We start from the raw sequence: 18,029 nt of genomic DNA, 5'->3' as shown, positions 1-18,029 counted from the left end.
GTTAGGTCAACATGAAGCACAAATGTGATCTGGTGGCCAAAAAGTTTTTGCAAATTTAGACTAAGTTAATAAAGACATATAGTCCTGTATGGAGGACCGTAGTTCCCATTGTATTCTGCCCTGGTCAGATTTGATCTGGATTATTATACTCAGTTCTAGGTGACATGTTGATAAACTGGAGAAGTGGTGTCAAACTCCAATAGAAATGGACACCGTTAATCCATGTACAAGGATCTCTGTGGGGTGGATATAGACTTAGTTTAAGCCATATTTTTAAGTAATATTGACTGATAAGTGATGTTATCTGATTAAGTTGTATTATTTAATATTATCAGATTTTAAGTGATGCTACTTTTAAGTTTTTTTATTACCTGCATTTTATTGTATTTTAAATTTTATTTTGTTAATTTTTTTCCCTACTAAACTCTAATTTGTTTCGGTCTGCACTTGAGAGTATTATGGATGCATGTATCCATGAGCCATATGCTTTACACTCTGAGACAGAACAGGTGATCTCATCAACTCTAATGGGTATAATTATCATCATTATACAAATAATTTCCATGTCTTTTTATCTAATTCTAATATTCTCCTGGGCTATAGTACAGCAACATCAACTGCTTCCTAGACACTTCAAATTATTACCTCAAACTCAATTGGAAACTTCTATACGTGACCCTAGAGATAACTAACAAAGAGCAAGTGGGGTTTACTGAGTATGGGAGTAACGTGGTCAGACCTGTGCTTTAGGAAAAACCACTTTAGAAAATGAGTGAGGGGCGGCCAGGTAGCACAGCAAGTAAGAGTACCGGCTCCAGTGTTGAGAAGACCTGGAGATCGAATCCCGGGCTCAGACACTTAGCACCCACCCAGAAACACCTGGCCGTGTAACCTTGATCAAGTTACTTAACCCCAATTGCTTAGGGGCGGCCAGGTAGCACAGCAAGTAAGAGTACCGGCTCCAGTGTTGAGAAGACCTGGAGATCGAATCCCAGGCTCAGACACTCAGCACCACACCCAGAAATAACTGGCCGTGTAACCTTGAGCAAGTTACTTAACCCTGATTGCTTAAAAAAAAAAAAAAAGAAAGAAAATTAGTAAAAGGTAGACTGGAGTGGGGAGCAATTAGGGTCAGAAAAGTCAACTGGATGGCTTTTGTAATAGCCCAGGCATGGTGAAATGAAGGCTTAAAATAGGGTGGTGGTATTGTCAGATGGCAGAAGGGGGTTCATATGAGAGATATTGTGAAAGCAAAAGCAACAGGACTTGGAAATGGATGTGTGGACTGATGTAATAATAATAGAGAAGTCTGGAAAGGCGGAGGGCTTTAGGAGAAGGCTAATGAGTTTTGTTTTAGACGAGCTAATTTTAAGATGTCTTCCAGATATCCAGCTTGAGATATCCAATAGATAATTGTAGATGAGAGAGCAGAGAGCAGGAGAGAGAGTAGAATTACATAAATAGATCTGAGATTTATCTGCATGAAAATAATAGTTAAATCCATTGAAGCTAAAGAGTTCATCAAGATAGTATCAATCAAGAAAAGAGGATCTAGAACAGACCCTTGAGAATTCCTTCAGGAAGAGGGCATGGCATGAATAAAGATCCAGCAAAGGACATTGAGAAGGAGCAGTCAAACTGCTCCAGACTTCCTCCGAGAAGAGAACCAAAAAAGATCAGTCATGAAAACCTACAGAGGAGAGAGTATCAAGGAGAAGAGGGCTGTCAACAGTCCCAAAGGTATCAGAAGTTGAAAGGCATGAGATTGAGAAAAGACCTTTTGATCTGACAATTAAGAGATTGTTGCTGATTTCAGAAAGAAAAATTTAGTTGAATGAAATAAGAAGCCAAGTTTCAGAATGCTTAGAAGAGAAGAAGCAGAAGCACCTATTATGGAGAGCTTTCTCAAGGAGTTTAGTCAAGAAGGAAAAAAAGAGATATAGGTCAAGCTTTGTAGGGAAGGCCAGGTCAAATGACAGCTTTTTTCTGATGGGGGAAGGGCATGTTTGTAGGCATCAGTGAAGCAATCAATAGAGAACTAAACATTTTGAATAATGAGAGAATGGGGATGATAATGGAGGCAATATGCATGAGAAAAGAGGGGATTGGATCAGGAGTGCATATAGATGAATTTATTTGCCTTAGTAAAGGCTACCTCTTCTTATAGTAGGTGAATGTGTCTGAGTGATATGAAAAGAAAGACAAAGGAGCTCTCATTGAGTAGTCTCAAGTTTTTAGTGAATTATGAGATCATGAGTACAAAGGGTAAAAAAGGAGATGTCTAGGGAAATGAGGAAATTTTAGAAAACTACTGTGGAGAAGTGGGTAGAAAAGTGAATACAGAGGAATCGAATCATTGCCTTGCTGCATTGAAGACCCAACTGAGATTAAATAATATACATTTGTAATACTCAGCACAGTTTCATAATTTTGGAAGCATGGAATAGAAATCATCCAAGGCTGAGAATCAGTGTTTTCAAACTGTGGTGTTAGAGAAGACTTCTGAATATCCTTTGCACAGCAAAGAGATCAAATCAGCAATACTTAATAAAAAGAAATTAATTAAAACTATTTCACAGGAAGGTCAAATACTGAAGCTGAACCTTAAATAATTTGACCACATAATGAGAAGATGGATCTCATTAGAAAGAACCCAGATGTGGGAAATATTGAAGGCAATAGGAAAAAGGGATGGCAGAGGATGAGATAGTGTCATGGAAACAATGACCATGAATTTGGACAGACTTTGAGAGACAGTGGAGGATAGAAGAGCCTGGTGTGTTATGATCAATGGGGTCATGAAGAGTAGGATACAACTAAACAAGTGAACAACAACAATAACAATGAAGGTTGAGATTTAGCAAGATATGGTTGGCAATAGCTCAAGAGTTCAGAGATTCAAGAATAGAGGCTAGTATAGAGTTGAATTTGGTTCACCAGTGGGTGGAAATAGGGAAAGTAGGGAGAGTGTAAATAGTACAGGAGTGATGGCCTGGGAAAGAACTATAGGGAATGGAGATCATAGTGAAGATGAAAAGTAGGGTTAAGGGTTTTAAGACATAATGAAAGTTGACATGAAAAATTGATTAGATGGAGCAATTCTGAGGTAGAAGTTTTATATGTATTAATCTAATAGAATTAATCTAAATTAAAATAATAAAAATAAGTCATATGCAAATATATTTAAAATATTTGAAATTTAAGTTTATTGTCTATTTAAAATAAATATAAATATATAAAATATATACATTACTAAATTAATAAATAAAGTAGAAAAATTGTGAGGGATGGCAAGATACCTTTAGGTAAGTTATAAACTTTCTAGCTCTGTCTTTCCAAGTATTACACAGAATTTACAATGTATTAATTTTACTCACAAATGAAATCTAGATTTTCCAGTCACTTTAAGTCAAATAATTTTCATACCTGAGGGAATAATGAATGGATTTAATGAGCTGTTCCCCTTTTTACAAATATATCCAGTTTTCTGAGAGCATTCCACATTTTCCCATTTGGCATTTTTTGCAGGATTCAAGAACACACAGCTTTTTCCAGGTTCAAGTGCTGGACTTCCTTTGAGGAAAGGAAATAAAAAAGAGAAATTTAGATATGAGAAATATTGGTGATAATTCCAAACTAATCAGAGTTCCAAAATGAAGTGTTTATGAAGTCCAAGAGAGAATATTGGTACCAAGGGGGAAACAGTGAAGGTACATGGAGGAGGGTTATTGAGGTGGCTTTAATTATCCTAACACCAAGAGCAGCCATGGGGATGAAGTCAGATGACATCTTCATGCAGGAGAAAAGGTCTCTTTGTCTGGAAGACTGTGGAAGAAAAGGAGGGGAAAGGGAAAGGCAAGAAATAAAGAATGATAAAAGTTGCGCAGGAGTCAGGAACACAATTTTTTTTTTTAAATAATGCAAAATCCTTTTGAATATTATTTCCTAAAACACTCTATTAACTGTATATTCCCCTGCTTCCACTAGAACATATCTCCTATCTCATGATGGATTTCAGTGGGAAAAGGGGGTTCATTTTACAATCAATTCTGCTAGAAGATATCCATTCTATAAAACAATAGATACTTGACAATGCTGTTGTGATTAGGGTTTTCTTTCCCTTCTAATACTGCAGCAAAAGTGCCTTCTATATAAAAAATTTTCCTGAGATTTGTGAAAGTTACTGGATTAATCATGTAAAGCTCACAGAGCTACTTAAAGATAAGTATAAGGATATTTAAAAATTTCTGACCCTCCTTGTCTGTTTGGTTAAACAATAACAGGATATCTGGTCTAAGAGATAATTTGAGAGAAGGAGTAAGAAACTTTCAAGAAATACTGATGGGTATAGTACAATAACCTATTGTCATAGCTTATTAATTATATATTTTTCTAGTAATTTCATTTATTACTTTTATTATTTATGGTTATTTGTTACTTTTCTAGTAATAATTCACTCCATAAACTTAGTTTTCAATACATCATTCACAACCCCTTGGAGGGATAGTACTTAGTAGCAATTTTTAAATGCTTCCCATTGTCATAATAGTATCTGAATACCTAGAGATTGTAATTTGTGTAAGGTAAGCCTAGAATGTAAGCATTATGAAGGCAAGAAGATTTCTTTGTATCCACAGTACCTGGCACAATGCCTCACACATAGATAAATACCTGTTGGATTAAATTAGGCTTCAGGCAAATGAAATTATGGAAACCCCAATCTAGCAAGTAATATAATAAAAAAAACCTGGGAAAAAAACTCCCTAAATTAGGTTACCCAATCATAACTTGCAACAATGATCGCTTCCCAAGCATAAATTGAATTGGTTTTCCAGCGTCCCTTAAAGATCTTGGTCCAATAGAGGGAATAATTTCTTTTTAAAAATACTAAGGATTGCCTGTCACTGTTTCACTGAAGATGTTTACTCTCATTTTCTTAAATAAATCCTTGAAAGGCAAGTAGGAGGCACCACATTCATTCTATTATTTATAATTAAATTAAGAGCCCAAACAAAATAATAACTAATTTGTGTGATATTGGAGGCAAATAAAATAGAGTGTAGGATTTCTGATTTAAAAACAGGAAAACAACAAAAATTGTCCTTAGATGCAAAACTAGGCCTAGCTAATTTTTTAAAATTCTAGTCAAATGTAGTTCGATGAAGATATTGTATCACTTGTGTATGGCAGGGGTAGAAGAATAGCCTTTTCCTCTATAAGGGTATTTTATATTCTTTCCAAACCCTTCTGTTTTCTTCTGTTCTTCTCCTGACTATTGTTACTAAACTGACGTTAATTTTCATATTTCAATAACTAAAACTAATAGTGTCAAAGAGCAAATTATGTTCCAAATAGTCTTCAACCTTTGTGCTGATGACCAGTGAGAAGCCACGTGATGCATATTAGGAAGTGAATTCACAGACATCAAAAACAGAACTGAAAATCTTAAATAAATAATGCTGTTTAAAATGAAAACTGATGTCCTTTAGCATTCAGGTTGTTTCCTTCCTATAGTGAATATTAATATTTACCTATAGGGCATTGATTATCTATCTACATACACAGATATGTAGCTGCCTATTTCTCTATCTACAAGTTTCAAATAGGTTATAGATTAGAGAAATAATTGTAAGGGAATTAGTAATGGAGAAACTATGTTTATAATTACCTTGTGGAAATGAGAGCAAATGGCATATCTCATGCCAAAGAAAGCCAATTTAATTAGAAGACCAAAAATTAGAAAATGGAATTTCTTTTTTGTTGTTGTTGTTTGTAGTTGAAAATAGTGATTTGCAAAGACATGTTATTGCAGATGTAAATAAACCTTTCATAATTCACTTTATAAGGTAAGGATAGGCTTCTTTCAAGGCACACCATAATTCTTTGAGTTGTGGGGGACAGGTTGATTATTTTTTTTTTGGTTTTTGGAGGGGGGAGGGCAGGGCAGTTGAGGTTAAGTGATTTGCCCAAGGTCACACAGCTAGTAAATGTCAAGTGTCTAAGGGCACATTTGAACTTAGGTCCTCCTGACTCCAAAGCCAGTGCTCTATTCACTGCACCATCTAGCTGCCCCAGAATAAAAATTTTTTTTAAAGGAATCTGTGTACATGAAACATCTGCCCCACTCCCAAATTCAGTATCTAGTGCTACCTCTCGCAAATTATCAGGCAACTAAATTCCTTGGAAGTAGTTTTTTTTTCATTTATTTTATTTGTGTTCTTACTACATAACCCAATGCCTAGTAAATAGGAAGTGCTTAATAAAAGCTTGATTGGTTGGTTGGCCCTTCTCACAGACTATTTGTATATACATATGTCATAAAGCATTTTCCTATGGCAAAATAGCATAAACTCCAACAATGGCATATGGTTGCAACTATAAAACATTCTGGTCTTGAGATCCTATATGGGACAGAAAGGTATAGAAGCCTGTTTTGGGAATTAGGGGCCACTGACTCCAGTCCTGCCATGCATTCAGAAGGTGACTTTGGATAACACAGTAGAGAAAAGACATTATATGCCATTAAGCCCCAGTTTCTCTACTGGTAAAATAATGGGGTTGGAATAGACATTTCTAAAATCCCTTCTAACTCAAAAATCCTCTGATTCGGTTTCTAAATATACTTCATACAAGACTTGGTAGAATGCCACCTCTGGACAGATACTTTGGGTGTGATTATGGTATAGTCGTTGGTAGGTGGTATACATCAAGTACAATGCTAGTGGTAATAAGAACTATTATTTAAATATGCCCTTTACATATGACACTATTGGACCAATCAAGTCATATAGATGTTACTAAAGCAAAAATCTATGTCCCCTAGAAGTCTGCATCCTAAAAAGGACAGAAAATATTCAATCATGGAGCAATTTGACTAAAAATCTATTCAATCAAGTTCATTACCATAATTTTTTACTTTTTGACTACCAGGAAAGTACCCAAGTTAAAGTTACATGTTATAAACTTAGACCAGTAGCCACAGTCCTCAAAGGAAATAAGACTTTTTTTTCATTTTTGTTCATTTTTTCCTGAGAAATAGGTGTATTAAGTTTGTGTCTAGAAGATCTTAATCCTTTGAGATTTAGGACTGAGAATTTTTAACCCCATCAATCACCAGAGGAATTGCCACTTACCTGGAAGCCAGTTCAGGTATCTGAAAGGACTGAAGCCAGCCCATTGCCATCCACTGTTGAAATTCAAACTGTTAAGTCCAATCCAGAGCCCTGTGGTAAGTGAATTAGTCAAACCTATAAAACAAAAATAATTGACATTCAGAAGAGGAAACCAGTGTACCCACATTTAAATGTTAATTTCTTGAACTATACAGCTAATCAGGATTATTTTGTTGGTATTTCTTTTTTAATATGACAATAGGAAATTATTATGATATATTAAAATATGTTATTTCTTTTTAGCTCACCTTAGCCTCTGCCATAGTATAGCAAAGTATCGTATTTAGAATTGGAGGATCTGAGTTCAAATCTTGTCTTGGCTACTTACTGCATTGGGACCTTGGGCAAGTCATTTTACCTCTGAGACTCAGTTTCCTCATTTGTACCTAAACAAGTCACTTAATTTGTTTGCCTCAGTTTCCTCATTTGTAAAATGGACATAATAATAGTACCTACTTCCCCGGGCTATTTTAAGTACAAAATGAGATAATAATTATAAAGCAATTAATACATTTCCTGGCACATAGTAAACACTCTATGAATGTTATCTATAATTATTATTAAACTCGAGGTGGCCAGGTGGCGCAGGGAGCAGCCAGGTGGCACAGTGAGTAAGAGTGCGGCCCCAGCATCGGGAGAACTGGGATCAGTTCTGGCCTCAGATACTCGGCACCCACACAAAAATAACTGGCTGTGCAACCTTGAGCAAGTTACTTAACCCTGATTGCTTTTTTAAAAAAAAAATTATTATTAAACTCTTAGCACCCTAAGAGACTCTCTAAGAATGTATAGCTGGAGATTAAGTACTGTTGTACTTTGCTAGAAGAAACTTTTTCTCTGGGAATTCCCTATACCATTGTACCTCTCTATATATGGACCAGCACCTCTATATAACATAACATTTTGTGGAATAGTCAATTGATATCATAAAACCAAAAACACAATGATAAAGTCTCAGTTTCTAAGAAACTGGGAATCACTTCTGTAAAACAGTAGAAACCACAATGATGCAAAACTTACATGGCCATATTTTCATAATATAATATATTTTTTTAAAGCAATAGGGGTTAAGTAACTTGCTCAAGGTTACACAGCCAGTTATTTCTGGGTGTGGTGCTAAGTATCTGAGCCCAGATTTGATTCCCAGGTCATTCTGACACTGGGGCTGGTGCTCTTACTCGCTGAGCCATCTGGCCACCCCTAAGCAATTGGGGTTAAGTAACTTGCTCAAGGTTACACGTCCAGGTGTTTCTGGGTGGTTGCTAAGTGTGTGAGCCTGGGATTCGATCCCCAGGTCATCCTGACCCTGGAGCCCGTGCTCTTACTCACTGTGCTACCTGGCTGCCCCTGTAATATTTTTTTTTAAAGAAAGTAAAGTAATAGAATGACCACAGATTTACCTGGAGAGAACACAATCTAAAATCTTTTAAAAATTTTTTATTTTAGGTTATCTAGAGGCATCTACAGGCCTATCACCTAGATGTCTCAACCAAGAGGTATTTAAATTTTCCTTGAATCAATTTTGCCCTGTAGACCCTTACTATGATATTATAAAGTAGTAGTGTGAGCAGATGGGACAGATTTTCTAGAGTGAAGAGAAATAAACTTCAAGTTTAAAAAAATGCTTTCCCCCCCTACCCAAGAGATTCTGCACATTCTAAACCTTCCATAGGTCTAGATCTTGTTTCCATGACTTCAGAAGGCTCAGCATCTGGTTTCTACCAAGCTTAGAAATGACTAAAATAAAAATGCTTATTTTACAGTTATGGCAAGGAAATAACATTAGAAAAGGGAAATCTTCATAGTCTCTATGCTTTTTTCTTAGTTTTATGTATTTAGACTAAGCATCATTGAGTGTGACTGCCCATTCTGATTTTATGCATTCCAATAAATTTATAAAAATTGATTCCTGTCGGGGGCGGCCAGGTAGCACAGCAAGTAAGAGCACCGGCTTCAGTGTTGAGAAGACCTGGAGATCGAATCCCAGGCTCGGACACTTAGCACCCACCCAGAAACACCTGGCCGTGTAACCTTGAGCAAGTTACTTAACCCCAATTACTTAGGGACGGCCAGGTGGCTCAGCGAGTAAGAGCACCAGCTCCAGTGTTGGGACAACCTGGAGATCGAATCCCGGGCTCAGACACTCAGCACCACACCCAGAAATAACTGGCCGTGTAACCTTGAGCAAGTTACTTAACCCCGATTGCTTAAAAATTAAAAAAAAAAAAGTAAAAATTGATTCCTGCAGTAGATCAACCTGGTAGCTACTCGAGTCATGGAAAAACTTCCCTTTGTTTATTAATAATTCCAGAGCACTACTCAATTGCTTTCAACATTGTTATTTCTGAATTATTTTAAAATAGGCAAAAGGTGATAACTAGTAAAACAGCTCAAACTTCATGGTAGCTGGTGGTTTAGTAGGAAGAGTCTGGAATCAGGAAGAAATGAGTTTGGATCCAGCCTGAGGCACTCACAAGCCGCATGACCTGTGCAAGTCTCTTAACTTCTTTAGCTTCAGTTTTCTCATCTCTAAAATGGGGGTGATAATAGCATCTATCTCATGGCACTGTTGTGAGAATCAAATGAGATAATATTTGTAAAAAAAAATTATCCCAGTGCTCAATATGTAGTAAGCACTGTATAAATCCTTATTCCCTATCCTTCCTTCACCTTCCCATTAATAAATCTATCTATAAAGGACTTTCTCCCATTTCGATACCTATATGGAGTCAGTATGTTTCCCATCATGCTTGATCAGATTGTTTACTTGACTTAGCCCATTAGAATGTGAGCTCCATAAGGACAAAGACTAGTTTCCCTTTCTTTGTATCCTCAGTGCTTAGCATAGTGCCTGGTATGTAGTTTGCAGATTGATTGTCACAGTCCAGAATATCTGCTACTACTCTTCACATCAAATAGTTTCTAGAACTGTGTGAGTCGTAAGCCTTAGTTTTCCTCATCTGTTTTTGCTTTGTAGTGCCAGTCTAGTCCAAAAAGTAGTTGGAAACTGGGTGCTGAAAATTGGTGAAAATTCCTCATGTTGAGGAAATGACAAATGAGAAGCATTCATATGAAAGTGTGAGTGAAAGCTTCAAAAGTGTTCTCCAGAAAAGAAGGTAAAGAAAGAAAAGAAAATGGTGGAGGGCAGGGCCCTGGATAATTTCAGATTTAGAAGATAAAGTGTAAGAAGATGGGAAATCAAAATTGAATGAAGAAGACTGAAAAGAATTGGTGAGTGAGAAGAAAGAATCAATCCATAAACAGAGAATTAGGACCATAATGGACTAACAGTGTCATGTGTCACACAAAGTCAAAGTGAATGAGAACCAAAAAGTCCATTGTATTTGCCCAAAGTGGTTCACTGGTCACCTTTTGATCAAGCATTTTCCTCACAGCAATTGCCACACAGTATAAACTATCTCATTGTTGTCCAGTCATGTCTGACCCTTCATGACCCCATTTGGGGTTTGCTTGGCAAAAATACCAGAATGGTTTGGCATTTCCTTCTCCAGCTCATTTTGCAGATGAAGGAAACTGAGGCAAACAGGGTCAACTTGCCCAGGGTCACACAGCTAGTACGTATCTGAGGCTGAATTTGAACTCAGGAAGATGAGTCTTCCTGACTCCAGGCCCCATGCTCTATGTACTAGGGAACCACCAAGCTACATCAATATCTTTCAAAGCTGAATTTATTTGGAATCAAATCCTGGCTTCCCAATTTGTCACTTGTGTGACCTAGGGCAAGTCACTCAGCCTCTCCAGGCCTCTAACATCCTCATCTATAAAGCAAAGGAGCCCAGCAAGGAGATCTCTAAGGTTCCTTATACATTGAACACTTCAAGAGTTCATAAGTCTCTTAGCAAGTTTATACTTTACAAGTATTATACCTGATCAAGACTAGGTTGCCTGTTGATGCTAATAACTACCATAACAAATGGATTATAGAGTTTGTTAATTGCCTTCACTCTCATGATTCATGAAGCTGAGTTGTTTGCATAAGTCAAGGTAATCAATTAATATTTGTTGAATGAATGTTATAGCAGCTTGCATACCGCATGACAAAAATAATGCTTTGGAAAATATTATATATTATAATATTATTATATCATACATATTATAGCACCCCCAACCCCAATAGGATCACATATCTAGAGCTGGAAGGAACCTCAGAGGACATAATTTTTTATAGATGAGACAACCCATGAAGCTTCAGTGATTGGCTCAAGATTGCACATGTAGTAAGAGTCACAGGTAGAATTTGAAGCTGGATTCTCTGTGCTAACTGCTGTATAAAAGTTTATTCCCTTTCCTTCCTTCACCCTCCCATGTAGATGGATCATTTTTCTGTGTCAGATATTCTACATACAGGGAGGCTAGGTGGCGCAGTGAATAGAGCACTGGCCCTGGAGTCAGAAGGACCTAAAATTCAAATTCAGCCTCAGACACTTAACATTTACTAGCTTTGTGACCTTGAACAAGTCACTTAACCCCAATTGCCCTGCCTTCCTCCCTCCAAAAAGCAAAAAAAAGAAAAAATATTCTATATGCTACACATATATCCACTTCCAAAATATGCTGTGACTGTTTAAAAGCAATCTTTTAGCAAGTTTCCATCACTTTCAGATAACTGGTAGTTGTGGAGGGTGGAGAGGGGAAAATCACAGACCAAAAGCTAGAAAGGATTCTAGAGGTCATCATTTCCAGTCTTTGCATTTTTGAGACGAGCAAATTATGTGACAGAGGTTGTACTAGCCTCAGAGCATAGAGCTAGGAGGTATCTGAGTCAGGGTCTTAATTTTGTTGCTTCTTTCAGTCTTGTCTGATTCTTCATGATCCCATTTGGGGTTTTCTTGGCAGAGATACTGAACTGGTTTTGCCATTTCCTTCTCCAGCTCATTTTACAGATGAGGAAACTGAGGCAAATAGGGTTAAGTGACTTGCTCAGGATCACACAGGTGGTGTCTGAGGTCAGATTTGAATTCAAGATGATGAGTCTGATTCCAAGCCCACTGTTCCATTCACTGGGTACCTAACTGTCCTGGATTTGAATTTTATATCTGTCCTGATTAAAATTCAACACAGTCCACTATGCCACCTAGGGGAAACTGAAAATTAATATGGAAGCCTTAAGTGGCTGCCCTAAAATACTCACTTGGATTCAATCTGCCCCAGACAAAATACAATTTGGCACTGTAGGGGAGGACAGTTCAATTAAAAGGTATGCATGGGGCATTCTTCATATGTTGCCGCAGCTGTCAATTATTTTTCAAATGTAATAGTGATCATTATGCCATATAGACCATTAGTGATCAGACCCACTTTTCATGTTGGATCAGCTGAAATAGATGAAGAACTTCAACCAGATCCTTTCACATCACAGTTTGCTGTGATTGGTCTTTACATAAATAAATTATTTTATTCAATTTGGGTATGGAAAGCTAAAAAATTAGTTATATTTGTTTTAAAAATGAAATGTACCCTTTACTTTGTTGGTACATCAAATAAAAATATTTCTCTTTTTAAATATTACATATATGTATGTAAAAATGAATAATATTCATACTTCTGTGTGATTAACTTGTGGGCAATATTACATTGACATTTTTTTCTGCATTGAGTTCTCTTTGGTTTTTTGCCTCTACCAAAAAAAAATGTCTAAAGGAACTAGCAAAAAACAATCAGGAGACACACCAAATTTCACTTCCCATATTGAATTTCAGTTCTGCAACTGCAAATCTTGCATCATTTTATGACACAGGACTCTCCAGTGAGAAATCTGGCTCAAGACTGAAGATTCACTGTAAAGCCACCCACCCCAAAATCAAGGAAAATTTAGGAATGCACTGAAGGACAGAACAGATCTTAATGAACATTGAATCATTGACCAGGATGAAATCAATTGAATTGGAGCATAGATTTCAAAACAAAGCTGCTGTTTAGACCATCTGGTCCAACCCCCTCATTTCACAGATGAGGAAACAAGTCAGAGGGAGGTTTTATGATTTACCCAGTAGCAGAGCTATGATTTGAATTCTGGCGCTTGAGCTCCAAATGATGCATATTTTTAATTCTGCCACATTGTCTCCTAATCTAGGAGAAATGTGTACCAGCTTATTGGAAATGGTTAGATGGTCATGTGTATAGAGTGTCAAATATGGAGTCAGGAAGAACTTGAGATAAAATCCTGCTTCAGACTCTTACTAGCTATGTGACCCTAGGTAAGTCACTTAACTTCTGTCACCTATAGATCCCTCATCTGTAAAATGAAGGGTTGAATTCAATAGTGTCTCAGTTCCCTCCCAGTTCTAAAGCCATGATCTGTGGTCATCCTGTTTTTAATGGGTTTCTAATTCCATATTAGAGCATGTAAAGTTAAGGAATCTTTCTAAGTTTTTGCCCTAGAAGCATCAAATGAACTTCCCTGATATTTTCTCCCATCTCAAATTAAAAAAAATGTAAAATGATTTATGACATCCTTTTCCTAAGTTCTGAGTGTGTGTCTGTTATTTTGATGGCCTAATAAGAGTACTCCTTCAGGTAATAGAGACTGCAACCCTCTCTGCTTCAGTAAATGATTTCATGAGTTGTTTGTTGGCAAGAACATTTGGTTTTGCCTTTGGTGGTCAACCTTCTGGAGATGGGCCTCTTTCATCTGGGCCAGGATAAAGTTAAATTTCATTCTAATGGAACTTGCTAGACTTGTGTTCTGTTGACCTAGACCCCCAGAACTAACAATGAAGCATTAAAAGAGAACATTTGAGGAGAATAGCAAAAAGTGTGAATTTCTACTCCAAACTTGCCAGCTAAGTGAGTATTCTCCAGTGTGTTTTTTTCCTATGTTCACTAAAATGAGAATGAAGGAAGGACTGAGTTTTAAGGTAGAAGGTATAGGAATTGGGAAGTAGGAAACTAAAGAAATGACCATAATAATATTTTTAGAAAATAATGACTCTAAAGGATCCTGCAAGATCTGTCTGCTCCAATATGTCCCATATCATCTTTCACATTCCTGTTAATGCCAAAAAAAATTTTTTTTTGAAAAATAAGTGGGAGAAAGATAACTGGCATGCTATCTTTGGCCTGACCTGAAACAGGAAGTACCAAAAGTTCTACAAAAGGATCCATTCTTGTTCAAATTCCAGTTAAATTTTGCAGACTCAAATTCTGGAAGGTTTGGATAAGATTCAAAGCAATAACTGAGGTGAATTCAGTTGCAAGCTCGATTATGCCTTGTTAGCTGCTTGCTGCTGGAACAATTCCTTTTTTTTTCCTGATTAAGGAAGCATTTCCTGCTAGCTCAACTGATATTCAAGGTAGCCTAGCAAGTAATGGAGGAAACGAATCAATTCTTAGTGTGGGAATATTTCACGTTCCTCGCAGTGTCTCTTCTTCACATACTCTATGAAGAGAGGAAAAGTAATCTCCAGTCTATGCCTCTTTTTCTTCCAATAAGCCAGAAGAAGGGGAAAAGAAAGAATAGGAATGATAAGGCAGCACAGTAAGCAGCATGATAAAGAAATCCATTTCAACTTTGTGTCTATTTTAATAATATATACACATCCACATGCATGTATGGGTATGTGTGGGAGAGCATGTAACTTTGCTTATATATGCATATATATGTATGTATATGTGGAAGGGGGGGAACAGGCAGCTAGATGACTCAATGAATAGAGAGCAGGCCTAGAATCAGAAGGCCTGAGTTCCAATTTGGCCTCAGACACTTACTAGCTGTGTGACCTTGGGCAAGTCACTTAACCCTGTTTGCCTCAGTTTCCTCATCTGCCAAATGAGCTGGAAAAGGAAATGACAAGCCACTCCAGTATCTTTTCCAAGAAAAACCCAAATGGGGTCTCAAAGAGTCAGACACAACTGAAACAACTGAATAATAACAAAAATATATGTATATGTGCATACACACACACACAACCCAGCTCTGAATAATCCTAGCATGGGAATGTCTTAAACCATTTCCCCCATTTTCCTCTCTCTGTGTACATGATTTATGACTGTTCTCTGTACTTTCCTTCCTTCCTCCTATTTATTCTTTTTTTGTTGTTCTTGCATTTTGGAGGGGGAAGGCAGGGCAATTGGGGTTAAGTGACTTGTCCAAGGTCACACAGCTAGTAAGTGTTAAGTGTCTGAGGTTGGATTTAAACTCAGGTCCTTCTGACTCCAGGGCTGGTGCTCTGTTCACTGAGCCACCCAGCCACCCCCCTTCTATTTATTCTTAAAAGTACTTGTCCTTGATAGTGTGTTAACTGCAGTATGAGAGCCTACATATAAGAGCAAGGTAAGGGAAAAAATGCTGCACAAAATTAGCATCATCTAAACTTTATTGTGATATGTAAAAGTAACTCAAGATTCATTTCACTTTAAAGGAAATCTGCAACATCAGGCTTCATCCTATTTCCTCTTCAATGTGGTGTCCATGTTCCACTAACCCAGGGATTTGGTACCACCAGTGAATAAGCAGTAAATTGCACTATGAAGTGGGTTATTATTTGAGGTTGATTGCAGAGCTACTAGTCAGTCAACAAGCAATTATTAAGAGCTTGCTATACACCATGCACTGTGCTAAGCACTGGGAATACAGATAAAAGAAGAAAGCATTCTATACAGAAGAGGCAGAATGGCCCTATATAATGGATAGAGTTAGGGGACCCGAAGCAAAGAGGGCTACGCTTGAATTGCAGTTCAGCAATTCACTTCCTATGAATGAGGGAAGTCACTTAACCTCTATGAAACTCAGTTTCCTCATCTGCAAAATGAGGGAGATGCACTACAGAACCTGTTCTACATCTACAATTCTATGACCCCAAATTATTAGAAGTCAGCACACTGACAAGAACCATACCAAAGGGTAGATATTCAAAAACTGTCTCCACTCTTAAATTTTTAGAGAGAAGCTATAAATATGTAACATTTGCTCATGTTTCTGTCTGAAGGCATGAAAAACCCCTCCATTTCAACCCAATTATAATGATGGGTCATGCATTCTAAAATAGGACGCAATCTCCTTAGCCCTCACTTCCCAAATAATAGAGTTACATAAAAGACACCATTGGGGTTTTTATCCCTTCACTTTGCATCTGCGGTTGTAAAATTTTTGCATTTCATATTCACTAGTAAAGCAATTTTCAAGATTTATTATTTCTTCTTTTGCAAGTAAAATTTAATATTAATAAAATAAAAATTCTAAATCCACTTTTTCTCCCAATTTCTAAACCTCTAACCTGCTGTTAAGGCCTCAAAAGGTGATGAATGACCTCCAACCAATGGCTGCCTCAGGAATGGTTTGGGGAAAATTGCCTTGCAAACCTTAAGACAAGGTATTATGTGAGCTGGTTTTGGTCAACAGATGGGATTTCCTCATGAGGGGAACTCTCAGTAAATAAACTCTTTTGAGAAGTGCAGACAGGGAACTACTCTGTACCTTCTAATATAAGAGAGTTGCTGACTAGGCCTGAGAGGTCCAGTGACTTGCCTGGTATACATGAGAGGCAGAACTGGAACCCAGATCTACCTGGCTCAGAAGTCATCTCTCCATCCCCTATGCAACACCAACTCTTTATAATAGTGTTATTATTTTTTTATTTGAAAAAAAGTGTTGCAGATGGTGTTATTTAAATAAATAAATCTAAAGTGAACTATGTTTTGGTTTTTCTTTGCAGTGCAGATACAAAAAGTAAACTTGGGTAACTTTCCTTTTCAGGGAAGGTGACTGCCCTCCACTTAAGCCTCTCCTCCCCCTTGCCAAGTGGAAGTGACCTTGAGTTACTGAAGGTTCTAGAGGCTCTTCCTGGGCTGGAAATAGCCCAAGTTGGGACCTATTGTCAGATGATAGGACCAAGTATTTGTCAACAGAAGGTTGGTCATTATTGGTGAATATTTTCAACCAAAGCAACAAGATTGGGAAAGTTCCTACAAAGACCTGCAAGTCCTGTAATCTGTCCCAGTGGAAGGATTACTCACAATGAATAAATGCTGCCCCTTCCAGGTCACCGTTCTGCAACAGGCATTTCCTTCCCTGGGAGAGTAGAAGCTCCTTGAGGACAGGAACTGACTCCCTTTTGGTATTTGCATTTCCAGAGCCAAGGCCAATTTTTAGCATATAGTAAGTGCTTAATAAATGCTTTTTACTCATTCATTCATAGACTTTCTTTGGAAGTATTCCAAGTATGAAGTCGATACCCATATCTTTGCTTCCCTTCCTTTCAAGTTTTTTGAAACCTTTACTCTAAGCTAGATGCCCCATCTCGGATTGCTTCAACACTGTCTCCAGCCACCGATACTGCTTCAGTGCATTTGATAGGCAGGTTGAATTGCTTGAAGCTTTGCTTCTTTGTTTTCAAAAGTTTTTTTTTGTATTGTTTTGGTTTGGTTTAATTTGGTTTTTTGCCCCATCATAGCATTACACCCTATCCTGAGTCAAGCATTCAAGGGGCTACAGAATCAAGTTCCTGGCTAGGCAGTTAAGTAGCACAATGGACAGAGGGCTAAATTTGGAGTCAGAAAGACCTGAGCTTGAATCCTTTGACCCTGAGCAAATCATTTAACATCTCAGTATTAATTTTCTCATCTGTAAAATGAGCTAACACACTTTATAGTGCTGCTGCAAGTATCAAATGAGGAAATACACATGTTCAAGAAAAAATGTTAATATTGTACTCTATGTTTCAGGCACAAATTGACCAGAAACAATTTTTATTTAAGTTAATGTTAATCTAATGTCTATGCCATTTTCTTGCCTCTACTCTATCCAAGGAAGTTTGAGATAATATTTATCAGAATTTTGAACAAGACAAAGATATGCTAAAATATCATTTGGGATTAATATTTCAAAATACGTGAGTG

The 18,029-nt window shown here is 37.2% G+C and overlaps 1 protein-coding gene across 2 annotated transcripts in view; it reads right to left on the bottom strand.

Annotated features, from left to right (window-relative positions):
• MRC1 (mannose receptor C-type 1) overlaps positions 1–18,029 on the bottom strand; it is a 127,812-nt gene that overhangs the window by 64,813 nt on the left and 44,970 nt on the right. For both annotated transcript variants that reach the window (XM_069086266.1, XM_069086267.1), the window contains exons 5-6: positions 7,134–7,247; positions 3,427–3,573 (exon numbers count right to left, since the gene is read on the bottom strand). In XM_069086266.1, the coding sequence (XP_068942367.1) occupies positions 3,427–3,573; positions 7,134–7,247 (261 nt within the window). The remainder of the gene's footprint in view (positions 1–3,426; positions 3,574–7,133; positions 7,248–18,029) is intronic.

The sequence above is a fragment of the Petaurus breviceps genome, unplaced genomic scaffold (genome assembly GCF_028583685.1).
Source record: "Petaurus breviceps papuanus isolate PSGF00001 unplaced genomic scaffold, PetGlider_PUasm1.0 178, whole genome shotgun sequence".
Classification (NCBI taxonomy): domain Eukaryota; kingdom Metazoa; phylum Chordata; class Mammalia; order Diprotodontia; family Petauridae; genus Petaurus; species Petaurus breviceps.
The sequence above is the reverse complement of the archived record's forward strand: the minus strand, read 5'-3'. Positions and strand labels throughout refer to the sequence as shown.